General features: G+C 47.8%; 1 protein-coding gene across 7 annotated transcripts in view; it reads left to right on the forward strand.

The window, feature by feature from the left end:
* RAPGEF6 (Rap guanine nucleotide exchange factor 6) overlaps positions 1-17,667 on the forward strand; it is a 1,719,096-nt gene that overhangs the window by 1,444,617 nt on the left and 256,812 nt on the right. For 5 of the 7 annotated variants that reach the window (XM_069652531.1, XM_069652536.1, XM_069652533.1 and 2 more), the window contains 2 exons: positions 10,373-10,530; positions 12,526-12,540. In XM_069652531.1, coding sequence (XP_069508632.1) covers positions 10,373-10,530; positions 12,526-12,540 — 173 coding nt within the window. The remainder of the gene's footprint in view (positions 1-10,372; positions 10,531-12,525; positions 12,541-17,667) is intronic. The other 2 variants (XM_069652532.1, XM_069652535.1) reach the window with 1 other exon arrangement.

Below are 17,667 nucleotides of genomic sequence, written 5' to 3' on the forward strand. Positions count from 1 at the left end.
CTAGACAAGTCCAATCTATGAAAGTGTTGTTCAAACAGGTGCTCCCCTGCTCTTCCAGAACCATCAAGGACCACATTGACACCCTCACTCTAGCCTTGGCTGATTTTTGCAATCGCACCTTTGGCAATGGAACTTTCCCCTCTCTCCTCAAGCACTCCCTTGTGCACCTCACTCCTTAAAAAGCCCTCTCCCAATCCTACCTCTCCGGCAAACTATCGCCCAATCTCTATTACTCCTTTCCTGGGCAAACTCCTGGAACAGCTGGCCATCTCCCAGCTTACTCTACACACTGAATCTGTCAGTTGTCTCTGTGACCACCAGTCTGGCTTCAGAGCAGCCCGAGGCACGGAAACTGCTCTCTTGAACACCTTTGAAGATCTGCTCACAAATCTCGATTCAAGCCTTCCTTCTGTCCTCATCCTCCTTGACCTTTCCGCTGCTTTTGACACAGTCAATCAATCCATCGTGATCAATCGACTCTGTGAGAACCTGGGATCGCAGATCAGGCCCTGCAGCGGTTGGGGTCCTTTCTCTCCACCACTTCTCTGTGTTCCCTTGTCTTGTCACATCTAGAAACACTTGTGTACAGGCGCGTTATAAATGACTCATCATATCACACCAGAGCCTTTAGTTCTATTGATAAGGGAAGGGGTGGAGTTAGTGTAACAGGGAACTCTTACCAGTGGAGGACAGTTCTACCATCCTGTTTCTCAATGACTCTAAATGTCGTTCCTGTGCCCTCCACTTTCTGTATCACAAAGCACTTTGGGTGTGATGTGAAAAGGGTGAAGTCCACTTGTTCCAAGAACAGGGCTTGGAACCCTAGAGCAGGCTAGTTTTAATCCAATAACCTTAGTGTTTTTGCCTTTTAAAAGGAGGGGTTTCCCACCACTACTTAGAATCGTCTTTTGGACTAAACCCTTCATATTTTGTTGCACCCTGTTGGGAGATCAGTGCTTTCCAAAGCCCTCCAGAATTGAAGTGAAGTCAAAGCAGGTGGTCCAAGGCAGGGCCAAGCTCTGTCCCCTAACCATCCCCAGGGGCCATTTAGGGAGAACATGCTGCTGGAACAAGACATGCCTCTCTGCCAGCCACACCGGTACCCATGACCTCACCACATAGAAAGATCCCTGCAGTTGTGTGCCATCCTCCCCAGTGTTTGGGAGCACAGGAAAGGGACTACTCTTATCCCTGAGCCCCTGAATTAGAACTCAAAGCACCCTGGGGGGGTCAAGACAGCCCCGGATCCTGATCTTTTTTGATGTTGAATTGCTCGGAGCTGTGTTTCAAGAACTGAAACCACCAGGACCTTCCAGTTCTGCCTTTTGCCCTCTTTCGATCTTTGAATCGCTCACCGCAATCGGGTGGCAAGAAGTCTGGTTCGGCGCTGCCGGATCACCAAGCACCGAGAAAAGGGTTATTGACTGCTAACTGTCCCCTTGGTCTATTTTTTGGGCCCTAGAGACTGGTTGGGTCACTTTTTTATATTTTTTGCACCCGAGAACATATCCTTTTGAAGAGCATTGTAGTTACTTTTCTTAACCCCCGATTCCTACATCTTGCAATCTTTGCTTATTCTGTGTTCTTTGCCAAGGGGTGGGTTTTGTGTGGTGTTTTTCTAGTTAATAATTATTGTACGTGGTGTGTTTAATTAAACCATATATATTTTTGTAAAACCTTGATTGGATATTCCTTTATTTTGGGTGTTTATTCTTCGCTGTTTGCATGCTACTGCAGCACATTCACACCCTTCTTGAGAGTATAGCCTTCCTTTGGCCTACATTACCACAAAAGGCGAAGGCGGTATGTATATCTCTTAACTGTGCCTGTTTTGCCGTTACAATTGTGTTGGCTCTTGGTTTGTAGAAGTGCGCCGGCTAAGTAGACACTTTAGCCTTTACTCAGCCTTGTCCTCCTGCAGGGTAGAAGTACATTGACATCACAACCACCTTGTACCGCCTCCAGGGAACTCGAGGCTTTCGCAGCAAGGCTAGCATTCCTAAGTCACAGACAACCCCCTCCCCCCTAACTCCCCTCCCACTGTTTCTTGGGATGGGGATCAGGCATTTGACTGAGTCACCGGGCTTAAACAAGATTTGGTTTATTGAGTGTATGTTGATCATGATGGTGAAATTGTTTGATAAGTGCACTGTGCTTGTACTCTGGGTATACTATGAACATGTTATTACTTTTGCCCCTCGTTTGATTTGTTCTTTATTCTCTTGTTTTTGATTGACACTGCACCCTTTGTTTTGCGAGTATGGAACGGGAGCTACAAATATTGAAGGGTGTTTTCTCCATTACTACAGTGCAAGAGGAAAACCTATTCCTGTCTCACAAACTCCCTTTCCCCTCGGCATTAAAGTGTTTGTTTGTTTGTTTGTTTGTTTTTTTTTTTTTTACACCTTAAAGATTGCAGAGAATGTGTACCATTATTGTTTGAATTCTGGTTTGGAATCGACCTTTATTTAAATTAAACAGACCTAATGCAGAGCATTAATGCTACCTCTGAAAACCGCTCCGTTATGCATCTGTACTGTTGTACACCTCTGTAAAGCGCTCCATTGTGTCCTTGTACTGTTGTACACCTCTGTAAAGCGCTCCTTTGTGTCCTTGTACTGTTGTACACCTCTGTAAAGCGCTCCATTATGTATCTTCATTAGGTGTACACCTCTGCAAAGCACTCTGTTGCTCCTCAAAGCTAGGTCCGCGCTCAATAAATACCATAATACTGGGGGGGCGTGGCCTGGAGCCGACTCATCTGGAATGACTTCCTGAGTTCTCCCATCTGGCCCAATGCGCCTTTCCACAAAAGCCCCATTTCCAGCCTCCGTTTTTCCCCGGGATTGAAGCCTCCGGTGGGGGAACCTCCCCAGCACCCACCGACCGAGTGGGTCCCGGTTTCACGCCGAAACGACCGAGGGAGACCTTTCAACAGCCCCGGGGCCCACTCGGCGGTAAAATGGCCGCCGCAACAGTGAGAGCCGGAGCCTACCCAGGAGGGGGCGGAACGAACACAGAAGCCCTGCCGATCGGCATCCGTCCGTGATGTTCCGGTGTCTGCTTGCTCGTCGCCTGCTGTGATATCACACTGCCCCGGGACCCTTCTCTCAGCCTCCCCATCAAGCACTGCCTGAAGCAGCGATGCGCCTGAGGAACCTAAGGCGCCAACCCTGACCCCCCCCCTTCGCCTGCCGGGACGCCATCCGCACGTCCGAGCCCTGGTGTGGAGCGGATCGGCCTTGCTCCGCGCCGAGGACCTGCACTCGCACAACCACAGGCTCCCTCCAAGCTCCTAACGGCACCAGCGAGCGCGGGGGCCCTGACGGGAACCCACGGCATCTGAGCCCGACGAGAGCAAGCCCCGCACACACCTGAAGCAGGTACAATTATCCCTTCTTTCCCGCCCGTTGGCCGGGACGCAGCCGCCGGACAGCCCCCTCCCCTCCTGTGCCCGGAATCAAACGGCGTCGCTCACCGCACGGCCAGATTGCCTCCACACATTCAGCCCGCCGCAGGAGGCCACCAGCTTTCCTCCTCACCACCGGAGCACGAGTGCCCGCACATCGGCCGGCTATCAAGCCCGCCAGGGGGGTTCACGTTCCAAGCCCTGCATCAGATCCCTGAGGCCCCGACTCCCGGGCCTCCCTTGTCCTCTTCAAATCACTACATAAACGGTGGCACTCCCGGTGGATCTCTCGGCTCACCCCTCCTGGACTAACTCAGCGGCCCTAGGACTCGATCTACTACTCCTGCACTTCCAAGCCCGGCGCCCATCTTGAGGACCTCCGCCAGAGCCCAAAGCCCTCACCGCAGCAACGGGGCCCCTGCCCCCACCCCCCCAACTCTCCCCCCACAACAACATCGGAACGTGCCTTGGCTCGCCTCCCCCCCCCCAGCCACCACATCAATCACATCCAGACCAACTGCTACCTGCTCCCCACGGCACCGGCCCCCCTCCTGGACCATCATTCCACAGTCCTGCTGGGGTTGGTGCCCCCAACGGCTCCGCAGACCGCTCCTGGCCGCAAGTGTTCACTACAGCTGCACACCACCCCAGCACCGGAGTCGGGAGGTGAGGAGTCGGGGGGAGTGTGGGAGGGCAATCTACTCGCACCGGGGGGTGGCAGAGTGAAGCGCCACGGACCCGCTGGCCTGACTCTGAGATCCCATATATCCAAATCTCTCTTGATCCACCTGGGATTCCGACACAGCCCCCATTCCATTTGCTGCGCCTTCACGCTTCCGGAACCCCTCCGAACCCAGACTTTCTCCCCACTGGCTCAGACTCAGAGACCCGGCCCCCTAAAATCTCCCGAACAACACTTTGCTCTCATCACCTCACTCTCCTCAATCCCTCACGACAATGTCTGAAAGCGGGAAGGCACCTAAACAATCTGACATTATCACCCTCATGTCTTCCGCTGCTACCGAAAGAGCTAAAAAAGCCGACCCACCGGAGGATACCATCAAAAAATGCACTCCACCAGCCGCAGAAACAGACCCCATTTCGCCTCAAGCTGCAACCAAAGCGGACCTGCAAGACCTGTTGGTAGCCCTAACCAGGGAAATCCAAAAAAGCTCTGAGGAAATCACTAAGAAAATAAACACACTTGACAAAAGAATGGGGGAAGTGGAACATTGGACCGCCGAAATCGAAGCCGAAGTCTGTGACCAAAGATTCGAAGATGAACATAACAAGGACCGGATAGCCGCCCTCGAAGCAAGATGTAACAGCCTGGAGGCAAAACAGGAGGATTTGAAAATCGATCAAGGAGGAACAACATCAGAGTCCGAGGCATCCCAACCACTCTTCCGGAACCAGACCTGAAAGCTTACATATCAGATCTTTTTCGATTCATCATCACCCTCCCAGACGCTTCCCCCCCTAGAATTGGACTGGGTGCACAGAACTACTCCCAGGAAAACTTCCACTCTCCCCCCGGATGTATTGGCTAGAATACACTTCTTTCAGATAAGAGGACATTATGCGAGAAGCAAGGCAAATGAGACAGATCACCTTCAGAGGGTCCACGATCTCCCTGTATCAAGACCTGGCGAGCGCAACACTCCTGAAACGGAAAGCAATGCGGCCCCTGACAACCTGGCTACAAGAGAAGAAAATTCCATACCACTGGGGATTTCCCACCTCAGTGAAATTCAAATGGGACGGAACGCAGAGACAAATACAGTCATTGAGAGAGGCGGAGAAACTCATGGGCATAAGCAGGGCCGACCCCAGCGCTGTGCCGGAAGAACCAGCTCACCCTCCCCGAGACGATTCCCCAGGAGGGTCATGGTCCAAGTCCAACAGACGGCGCAGACTCCGAGGTCCCCCAAAAAAAGACGGCGACAGGGGCTGAGCACACAGCGGCAGCTCCCCGGTCCATGAAACAATGGTTTCCTCAAGCAGAGGTCCCCCAAGACCAAACGAAACATGAAGCTCCTCTGATATCATCGCAATGAACTCATACGCTCACACAGAGGCAGGTCCTTTGACGAGCCTGCACCCGGTTCGTCTCAACGGCCCAGTTGGCCACAACGAGCACATTGGTGCCACAGGTTCCCCAGTGGCAGTAGGTAGAAGTTCCATCTACCAGTTCAACGTTGGGAAAGAAGTAAAAGATACAGGAAAAGTTTGGAAACTTACAAGAATGCTTTACGCAGCATGGTTTTTCACCGTCCCTAGAGCCATTCAAAGACTCCGTAATACAACATGCAACAACATACGAAAACAAGCCCAAAACTCATTCCACTCAACAGGCCTTACTCAAATCCCACAGAGCAGCCCAGGGATAAATCCCACGATACATCCTCATCGCCACGCCGCCAAAGATGACTAACATAAGCGAGTTAAGATTTCTCTCCTGGAACATACAGGGGATGAGCTCACCAAGAAAACGCAGATCGTTGGAACACCGCCTGGGACAACTGGCCGGAGACATTGTCCTACTGCAAGAAACACATCTACTCGCAGAGGATGAACGCCGCATAAAATTCAAGAGATACAAACAGTCCTTCTTCGCCACTTCTGGCTCAAAGAGAAGGGGGTGGCAATTCTGCTCAGCGACAAAATTCCTCTACTCAACATCACAATTAGAAGAGACCCAGAAGGCCGTTACCTGCTTCTCAAAGGCATCTTCGAAGAACTTCCCATCACGTTAGCCTCAATTTACAGCCCCAACACCTCCCAAAGCAAGTTCCTAAACAACATTTTACCAACAATCCTATCCTTCCGTGAAGGCCACCTGTTCATCGGCGGAGATTTCAATACCATCCCCAACCCATTGCTAGACAAAACTCTTCCCGCCACGAACAATGATTACACACAGGCCCTCGCCTTACTCAAGCTGTTCAGAGAAACAGAGACAGTAGATGCATGGAGAATACAAAACGACGCCACAAGAGATTATACACATTTCTCCAACGTTCATAAGGGATACTCAAGAATTGACCTAATTTTAATCCCCGGCATCCTCGTCCCCTGTGTCATCAACACTGATATCCACACACGCATGATCTCCGACCACTCCCCGATATCTGTAAATGTAGCCATCTCAGGCCAGAAATCCCCCCCTCAAAGGTACTGGAAACTGAATGATTCACTCCTCCTAGACATGAGTATAAGGGCCGAAGTTGAGGACTCATTGATAAAATACTTTGAAGAGAACACCACACAAACCTCTCCCATCAGCATAATCTGGGACGCAATGAAGGCGGTAGTTAGGGGCATATTAATAGGGGCCGGAGCAGAGCAGCGAAGAATATCAAACATAGCCTCCTCCAAACTAGAAAAGGAAGTAGCCCTCCATGAGTCACGGCTAAAAATGCAATACTCAAGGAAAACCGAGCGAGCCCTGAGGAAGGCAAAAACAGCCTTGGAAATGCCCTGCGCCGACCGAACAGCCAAATCCTTAGCGTACACAAAGCAATTTTACTACGCCAAAGGAAACAAAGCAAATAGGATATTAGTAAAGAAGCTAAGAACGCTCCGTAGTCGGAACAACATACTCAAATTACGAGGGGGAAATGGAAAACTGCTCTTCTCCCAATCGGAGAAAATAAGCAAACTACTGAGATACCATACTTCTATAATGTCCAGCGATCCGTTAAATCTAAAAGACCTACCAGAATACTTAAACACACTACCGCCCCGCAATACCGACCACCTGGAGGCTCCCATCGGAGAAGAAGAAATTATCGAAGCCATCAAAGCTCTCAAACCCTCCGCACCAGGCCCAGACGGCCTAACCGCAACCTTTTACAAAAGATTCGCCAGAGTCCTCACCCCACAGCTATCTACCCTATTCAATTCCTTCCTATCTACGAAAACCGTCACTAAATCCATGGCTGAATCAATCACGATCCTGCTGCACAAACCTGGTAAAGACCCCGAACTGCCAGATTCCTACCGGCCCATATCACTCCTGAACAATGACGGGAAGATCTTTGCCAAAGTGCTAGCCAGAAGACTGGGCCCAACACTCCCAAGCCTAATCGAACGTGACCAAACAGGATTCATCCCTGGCAGAGGGACCCATGACAACATACGGCGAGTACTAAATCTAATTGAATGTGCTCACAAATCCAAAACAAAAATGGCTGTAATTTCACTAGATGCCCACAAAGCCTTTGACCAAGTGGACTGGGGATACATACACGAAGTCCTCCAACGCTTTGGCTTCGGCCCTAACTTTACAGCATGGGTCATGGCCAACTATCAAATCCCCACTACACGACTCCAAGTTAATGGCACGAGATCCGACCACATCCGTATCACGAGAGGCACTAGACATGGCTGCCCGCTCTCACCCCTGGTCTTCGCCCTATCCATGGAGCCCTTCGCCGCCAGAATCAGACGAAGCGAAACCATAAAAGGCATCCAGGCGGGAAACCGCGAGTATAAAATCGCACTCTATGCTGACGACGTGATGTTAACGATGACGGACCTCCCAGCCTCCCTGGCGACCCTATGGAAAGAGATTAAGACATTTGGTACCATGTCAAGATTTAAAGTCAACCTAACAAAATCTTCGGCACTCCCCATCAATCTATCTCACCTAGACGAAGCCGCGCTCGCTCCACTCTCACCGATTCCCTGGGCCAAAGATGTCATAGAATACCTCGGAGTACAGATCACCGGAAATCCAACGCGCCTATACTCAAAAAACATCCCACAATTACTCAGTGCGCTGCAAAACGATCTCAAAAGATGGAAACAACAAGAAATCTCATGGTTCGGTCGAATCTCAGCCGTGAAAATGAAATCCCACCCCCGGCCATACGAGCACTAGAGAAGAAATTAATGGAATGTGTCTGGGGAGGGAAGAGGCCCAGGATCAACAAACGAATCATGATGAAAAGCAAACCCCTAGGTGGAATGGAAGTCCCTGACCTGGCCAGATACTCGCTAGCGGCTCAACTATCCCACGCTTTCGCCTGGGTGCAAGAAGAAGACCCACCATTATGGCGTCAAATCGAAGAATCCTGGTGCCCGGTCCCACTACATGATCTCCCACACCTGCCAACACTAAAACCACAACCCAACTCAGGGCCACTATCGGCCACGACTACCACAACCCATTGCTGGAAAACCGCAGCGCGGAAATGGGGACTTCGCAGCTACCTGGGACCCATGTCGCCCATCTGGAACAACCCAGACTTCTCCCCTGGTAACCCGCCTCGAGACTTCCACGCATGGATAGCAGGGGGCCTGGCAAAAACTAGCGACTTCATGGAAGATGGCTCCCCCATCACCTTCGAGAGGTGTAAAACAAAATTTGGAGTGGGTGAACGGGAAAGATTCCGATACTCGCAAATTAGGCATTGGATGTCCCACAGAAGGACTCGGGACAAATGCTCGAGAGAACCAACAGCCCTGGTACTCATGCTAACATCCCCGACCAACAAAGGTAGAATATCCACCATATACCGACTCCTTGACAGATCGGACCCAGCAAAGAAAGAAAGATACATGACGGAATGGGAAAAGGATATTGGCCAGGAAATAGCAGTAGAAAGCTGGGAGCAAATCTGGACTAGACTACATAAAAGCTCGCAATGCGTCACGAATAAAGAAGGACCCTATAAGCTGTGCTTTAGATACTACATCACCCCCACACAAATCAATAAAGCCAACCCGGATTTTCCAGCCTCATGCTGGCGAGGCTGTCAAACCCCCGGTTCCCTCTACCACTTAGTATGGACATGCCCAAAGGCAGAGGTATATTGGAAGGAAGTGCTGAAGCACATTAAGGAAATAACTGGCCTCTCAATTCCATGGGACCCAGGCATCGTCCTTCTGGGCGAAACCGGCGATGGAGCATTCCCAATTTCAGGCCATATCTCCCGCCTCTGCAACCATCTACTGCTGGCCGCGAAGATTGCAATGGCTCGATTATGGAAAGACAAAAGCGGCCCCTCAATTGCCCTATGGTGGGCCAAATGCTGGGAGATTGCAGTATCAGAAAAAATTACTGCAATCCGCTCGGACTCCTTAAATAGAACCCTAAATATATGGGACCCTTTCCTTGACTACGCGGCCAAATACCCAACCCTCACCAGGAGGCCGCCACTCACCAGATGGCTCCAATGCAGCCCCCTCTACTAATCCCCGACCGGTCCCCGAACACTCCAGAACATAGGGGAACATTCACTCAGATCTCACCCGCCCAACCGCCGCATCCAGGAACCACCCACTTTCTCCTCCACTCTACGACTCGAAATAGACTATAAAGGCTTTAATTATCGCTTATATTGACCTGTATTGCGTTGTTGCATGTAATAACCCATCTTATAAAAATCAATAAAATGTTGTTGAAAAAAAAAAAATACCATAATACTAATAATAAAGTCCATCGCATGCCACTGACTGTCGCCCATGTTGTAGAATGTGCTGGAGACATTGGGCACTTGGGCCTTCCAACTGCTTGAAGTCGTTGATGCAGATAAATCATCGCTTTTTCCCTTCCACTCTGGGCTCAGGCGCAAAATAGACATCTTGTTTAGCATCAGTGAAATATGTCCTTTTCTTCACATTTTGGATGCTTGGAGGCTGCCTTTAATTTCATCAGACGTTTCATCAGCAATGTTAATAAAAGAATGAGCAAGGACATGTGAACGATCCCTTCAGGGATCTCACTGGCTAGGTCATCTTTGTAATGGTGGGATGTTGCTCTATACTAAAGAAATGTTTTAGGGAAGTTGGTTTATGCAGCATTTATCTTTGGCCATGATTTTAGAGACATCCTTAATTCCACATCACTGAGCTCTTATATTACTGATAACCAAAGGCTGCATCAACATCTACCTGTGCAAGTATGCTTATGGTCAGTGGTAGGCTATTAAACTCATTCTGTAAAATGTCTTGCAGCGATGGCAGTGTAAACCAGTCCCAAGATGACAGCATTGTTGGAACAAGACAGTGCCGGCACAGCGTGGCCATTATGCCCATACCGGGAACACTTTCATCCAGCAGCCCTGATCTGCTGCAGCCAACCACGAGCATGCTGGATTTTACAAATCCTACAGGTAATGGAATTACATGATCACTGCACTATGGAAGTACATGCTGTTGGAGCATGATGGGCCCACTATAAAAAACGTTTAGCATCAGGAATGTCATCTTTACTCATTCATTGTGTTTTCCTTGCACCTGCAAGAGATTCTCAAAATGTAAATTGGGGACATGGGGTCATTATGATCTTTCAATCTTTCTCTATCATCCTGCTGACAAGATAAGTCTTTGCTTTCTGAAGGTCCCTCCATGGCAGTGCTTTGTCTGCTCCTCCAGCACAACTCTGAGAATGAGCAGAAATCAATTGGATTATAGAATAACAGACACACATGTAATTGCCCTCTGATAGGTAACTTCTACTTGGAGAACAGTTGCACGTTGCTGTTTGTGGAAGAATTGGAATTGCTTACACGTTTGTCATTTTCTCTGTAGTCTGCTGAATCGCACAGCCATAGCACCTTGTTCTAAATGTACAGTATGATGAAGTGCATTGCCAACATGTGCAGGTTTTGAAAAATATCACTGCAATCATTCTCTTGTAATACCTCTTCTTTCCAAACTGTATAAAAATTCTGTTAGTGAGACACCTCACTAATAATAGTAAAATAATATAAACACTGACTTTATAAAATCTCACTGATACAGCATGTCTGTTTCAATTGGATATTCTTGACATTTTAGTTGCCACGTTTTATTGTGTATGTCCGAAATATAAATGTGCTCCCTTTCTGTTGGTTTGTAACTATGCTTTTCCCCAGATAAAGTAGTAATGCTAAGTAAGCAAGGGTGGGAAAGCCCCTCTACTGAGAACGAACATGGGTCAAATCCCCTGTCCTGTGGAATTTCTTCCAACCAGGAGGGTTATATCAGTCCGGTTCCACCCACTGGGTCAGTCCAGCATCGAAATGCTAAGCATCTCTCCTCTGAACAAGAGTACCATCAGCAGCCCCAGACACGTGTTTCAGCCTTGTTGGGCCTCATCTGTGAGGTGAAGCTGAGTCTCTCTAATGCACAGTGGGCGAGGGGTCCACCTCTGGATTACCCTGGGTTACTTGGGATGAAACCCCGCGTTTTACAAATTAAGCAAGGGCGTGGGAGCCCCTCTACTGAGAACGAACATGGGTCAAATATCCTGTTCTATGGAATTTCTTCTACTCAGGAGGGTCTACAACCACGTTTTAGCTCACTGCAACCTTCACAGAGGAGAAAAATATCCATTTGTATATCAGTCGTTGTACCGCCCACATGGGCAGTCCAGCACCGAAATGCTATGACAACTCTCCTCTGAAAAAGACTACCATCAGCAACCCCAGGCATGTGTTCCATACAACAGGTTATTTGACCAATGTTCGTTCTTAGTAGAGTGGTTCCCACACTCCTTTTCAATGGTGTTGCTATGTATATGCTAAGTAAAAACAGGTATGTCTTCCATTTGCAGGTACATGCTACATGTGTGTACTATTCATGCAATGTTGCTGTTTTCTAAAGGTTTTCTTGCAAGTGAGAATTAAAACTAATTTAAACTGGGAGTTCGGAGCAAAAAGCATTGGTCATTTGCTTTTTGCATTGGGCGAAAAGCATTGTGAATATAAGCTAATCTTTTTTGAGATTTAAAGAGCTTTGTGGACCCGTTTTATTTAAGATCTACTTACTAAGTTGTGATTCAATCTAGGAAACGCCTATCATTTTCTTGCCGTTGCACATCTTTCAGTCCAGCTGTACTGATAGCATTACTCAGAATTCTGATTATAAATCTATCTCGTTAGAGCAAGACAGTTACATACGCTTTAGATTCTCTCTCTTGTAAGCTCATTCATTCAAACCCTGACAGCCATGATGCATGTTATGTTTAGATGTAGTATTGATTGGTCACAGGCCATCACAAAAATGCTGATGAGCATTAGACTACACCAGTGGAGTTGGACTGAAACTGTTGCGCTTTATTTATGCAGCCTTTTGCATGCTGACCTCTACTAACCTATCTGTTTTCCTTTCCCCATTGCCTGCAGCAGCTGGCTTTTATTGTAAGTATCACACAAATAAGTAAACGTAATTTGTCTATTGGGCACACATTTCATTTTAATTATTTGGCTCGGTATCTGTGCTAAAAACAATTGGAAGCTCACAGGACTGATAATTGGGAAAGTTTAATGTTTTAAATAAAATGTTTAGTGTAGCCCAAGGCCACACATCGTAAAATTAAAAAGAGCACTTTAGAGGTCAAACATACGCATCATAAAATATACAGAACAAAACACAAAATGCTCTACAGATAAACATCACAAACCATGGCTTCTAAATAGACTCTGACAGAGAGTTTGAGTAATCCACCTGAACTCTGTGACACGCCTGACCCCATGGGAAAGTCTTGAGTACCTTTCTACATGATAGTAACTCTAAATGTTGCTAAAGATTATTTGTGCACTGGTTCCAAGTAATTACAGCATTAGTGGAAAATGCACGCTTCGAAGTAGAAGCCCTCTTGGGTAGCAGCATCTCTAGAAATAATAGTCCCTACTACTTCAACCCCAGAGAAATACCAGAGATATGGGGTTTCTTGAATAAGCTGCCTTAAGCGTAAGGCCGATGGTCTTCTGCAAATCCCTGTCCTAAAGGGATGCCCAATGTAATCCTTATAAGACAGGAGTAGTGTTGTCAAATTAACTGAATCTGTATAACACATTTATCTGCAGCATAGAAGACAGCCTTCTGAGGAGCAAGAGATGATTTAGACCAGCAAGAATACCACTTCAAGTTGCAATCCCAGACAGAAACCGAGATGGAGCCAAAATCTAAAACTGTTAACGGGAACAGGTCTTAATAGCTTTAAAATACATTTTGAAGATTTCACCAAAGATTTAGTGGGAGATTAAAAGCCAGTGGAATCCAAAGTAAAGCCCAGTACTTTGTTGGAAGAGGCCAATGTAGGGCAAGGACCAGAAGTACGAAGATAATTTAACCTGAAAGAGAAGGAATAGGAGAAGTAGGTCAAAGAAAGCAGAAACATTATATTAGACCTGTTGAGTTTTAAGAAGTGACAGGCCAAAAAAGTGACAGACCATTCACTGTTCAGTTCTCTGAAGACAATCGCGCAGGCGAGGGTCATCCAGAAGAGATGAAACATGCTTGTAATATCATATTTGCACGGGTGCCTAGGGATCCCCAACCCTCCCATCAGATCCCCTTGCTCCATCTAGAGATTAAATAACTTGGAGGGGGCTGATTATGCCTGGGGTATGCTGAAAGGCAGAGTAGAGAAGTCACCCGTCCTACCCAGCTGAAAATCAGGAAGAGGCACAAAAAGTGTTCATGATAATCCCCACCATCTACAACCAGTGGTGCATAATATTCTGCAGTGATAGATCAGTGGTGTTGAAAGCCAAAGTAAGATCCAATAGTACCAGTAGATGAGCATCTACAGCATTATGTATGCGGTGTAAATCATCCAGCTTCTATGGTGTCGTCACCCCTGAGCCCAGAGCCAAGGTTTTATTGTATAACAGAGTTGTTCACTTGTCCCGAAACCACCCATTATTAGGATTTCACCACAAAATGATGGGGAGCGATCTAGTCTCATTTATTCTCTCACTCTGCATACAAGTAGGGTGTTTTTTAGGTAGGGTTAAATGTCCCACCTTCAAAGGGTTAAAATGGAGTCTTGACATTGAATACCGAAGGATGATCAATAGCCATTACTGGAGTGTTTTTTATCATTAGTTGATCTTGGGTTTCAGCCTGTTCAAAGTCTTAGCACTGTATATCTACTTATATGAAGGGCACTTAAGGAATCTTCCCTCATGATGGAATATTCTCTCAAATAGGGTTTTTTTTTCAGGAAGGTCATTCACAATGTCGCAGCAATTCAAAGTGTAAGTGAACCCTAATCCTTAAAGGGGATTCTTCCTGATCACTTTAACAATAGCATGTTTTTTTTGTTTTGTTTTTTGTGCAGCCCGGATGTGGGGGGGATTAATACTCCGACTGCACAATAAATGCCTTTTTGATGAGGAGGTTCTAAGACGGGAAGACGGGATACCGAGAGGAATTTGGCTGGTTCTGTAGTTGCTTTTTCATCCACAGAATTATTTCATCTGCACTTTGCAATGTCAGAGAACCATATGCTTCGACCTGTTCCTAAACTGGAGTTAAATCTGTAGGATAACATTTGTAAAGGGTTCCTTCCTCCCACAGATCCCTCTTCTTAGATATGTTTTTCAGCACTCTCTGTCTGGAGAACCTTTACCAGAGTGTGCAGCATGGGTCGTTCGGCACAGTTGGCGTTTGAGCCCAGATTTAACATCCGGGCAGGATATATGGAGCCATTAGCTTCCCATGACATCTGCTACTTTTCTGCACCCACTCAGTACGCTGCACCAGAAACTCCAATGGCTTTTTCTAATTTCATTATTCCTAACCTCCCGAAGCCCTTGGGGTTCCAAGCCCTGCAGAGGCTGTGGCATGCAGATGTCTGTGTCAGAACCCAGAAGGTTTGCCTTTACTGTGTTGGAGTTGAGCATAACACAGACGACTGTTTCTCCAGTCCGGCCATGCACACCCAGGCCCTCCAGAAGAGTGCCGCAAACCTTTACACCTTCCCTCACAAAGGCAGGAACCACACACTCCACAAAAGGCTCTGGCTTCGAAACCTTTGTCAAAGGTTTCCAAAGTGCAGTCTGAAAGAGACTGTTCTCATGATAAAAACCGAAAAGACAAGAAAAAGCACCTTAACAGGCGACACTCACCCAGGTACCCCTCAAAGTGGCACACTTTATGCTCTTCCTCCAGTGAACAGAGCCATCACTCCTGCTCTAGGGATGCTGATGACCCCTTAGGCAGAGTCACCATCTACACTGAGGTTACCTTTCTCTACTAGCGCCTGCAGTCTGGAGCAGTGGGAGGATTTCAGGTTCCAGATACTAGACATCTTTGCCAACACCCCAATCCTAGCAGCTTTGGCCTATGCGCTGTTGGCGGAGCCAGGGCCCATTGTGATTTATGAAACTTTTGAGAGTCTGAAACTGCACACCTACTGGCTTAGTTCTGACCTGCCTCTGGAGATTGCTCCCCTTCAGCACTTCTCAGCTCAACCTTCAGGTGCTGTGGCCTCAGTGCGGGCTTTCACAGCTTCAATGTCATTTGGCCCTGACACTTTACTGGACATAGGCCTGGCTCCCAAAAGTCCTTTCTTTTCAAAGCTAGGATACATATTTGAAGTGAAAGCTGACATCTGATTTAAGATAATCTCTAGGTTAGACACAGCACCAGATCTTGATATTAACTCAAACTACGGGAAGTCCAGTATGCCCTTTCGGAGAACTATAGCTAAGGAAGTACAGATTGCTGGGTTGTCTGCGCTTTCGAAGTATGTGATCCAGTGCGACCTTAATAACAAGGTCCACTGAAACAGACTTCATTTTCACCCGGCTGTCGACGCCCCTCTCATGGCTGAAGCTTGCCTGTGTTCCAGCTGTGGACCAGAACCTCGCTATTTAGCCTCAACTAGTTCCCACAGATCCAGGTTTTCGGTACACAAATCCCAGCCCAAGAGATTGGTCGTCCAGGCTGCCACCGTGGACCTTCCTTGTTTACTCCTGGACTGGTAGAGCAAGCAGCTTGATGTCTTGGGAGGCAAGGTTTTTGCTTCTGGTTGCCTGGCTTTGATTGCTGTGCATGCCACATGTGCACTAGCCAAATACACTCTCACTTTTTGATGTGTCATCTCTGAGGTGGCATAGAATATACCCATGCCTGAGATGAAGGAAGGTTTTGCCTCTCTGGTTTCACCAGAACCTGAAGTCAGTTCTTGACAATACTGACTTTGTGGCTTGTGCCATAGGTTCAGGGTCGGTTTTCTGCAGACATTTCTGCTGTGAACATTGGGGTTCACCTAGGACGTTCAAAACAAGCTCCTTGACATACTGATTCATGGTGATAACCTCTTTGGGTCTGACGCCCATGAATCTATGGAGAAGTGAAATGATTCCACAACCATGGCTAAATCCCTGGGGTTGATTGTACAGCAACCCGTAGCACACTGCTCAAAAGGTCATTGTTTGGGACCGTCATCTCCTTTTCCAATCCTGATGGAGCCAGGTGGATAGCTCAGGGGCAACGTGTCTCTCTTGACAGCAAGACAACGCAGAGCAACACAGATTTGAATCCCAGTCCTACGCTTGGAGACTGGTCTCCGGTATTAAGCGGGTTATAAAAGATTGACATTTTAAAAACACAATAATAATTGAGGGCGAGTGCCCTCCAGCAAGCAGACCCAACTGTGTTTCCCCACCAAGGAAGGGGTAAGGTACCCACAGAGGCAGAAATGTCACTTCTGCAGTACCTACGGAAACCACAGTCAAAAGCCTCTTTAATTCGGTCTTTGTCCTATACCGCCCAGCAGGGCGGCAGCTGTGCCTTTTGGTCAGTGAGTGACGTCACACTACTTTGGATGCTTGAGCCTTAGAGGTCATATCACGGGGCTACTGCCTTCTTTTCATTCAATGTTTCCCTCGTCCTGGAGGAGATTCATCAACTTCTGTCATGGAGCTGGTGCCTGCCTTAGGGAGAGCAACGGGTTGGTACTCACTTTATTTTTGGTTTAAATGGTGGACAGCAGGATCCCACAATGGATCTGTGGCTGCTGAATTTATACCTGCACAAGTACAATTTCAACATGGTCTCCGTTGCCCAGATTCTCCAGGCCTGAGCTACAGGACTGGCTGGTGTCCCTGGACCTTAAGGACGCCTACTGTGATGTACCAATCGGTCCAAAATGCAGGCAACACTTGAGGTATCTGGTTGGTAACACCCTATACCAATTTGTAGTGCTGCACTGTGGCTTTTTCTCAGCCACAAGGGTTGTCACCAAGCTCTGGTACTTGAGCCCCATTGAACAGCCACACAGAGAAACGGTTTCCTCTTGCTCTTGTTTTCTGTTGGGAACTACTTGCAAAGAAAGAAGAAGAGCTTTAAACCAGTGGAATATAACCTAGCCCAGGAAGGGCAGCTTGGCTTCCGCCCCACAGTACCTCTAGTCAAGGGAAATGGGACTTTCTAGAGCATTCTTGGACACCCGTCTTCGGTAGATGGCTGGAGCTGCCAGAAGTTTTGCTCTGGTGGCATAACATGCTCCTACAGCAGGCTTGCTGCACCGC

The sequence above is a fragment of the Ambystoma mexicanum genome, chromosome 3p (assembly GCF_040938575.1).
Source record: "Ambystoma mexicanum isolate Mex_15411 chromosome 3p, UKY_AmexF1_1, whole genome shotgun sequence".
NCBI classification, from domain to species: Eukaryota; Metazoa; Chordata; class Amphibia; order Caudata; family Ambystomatidae; genus Ambystoma; species Ambystoma mexicanum.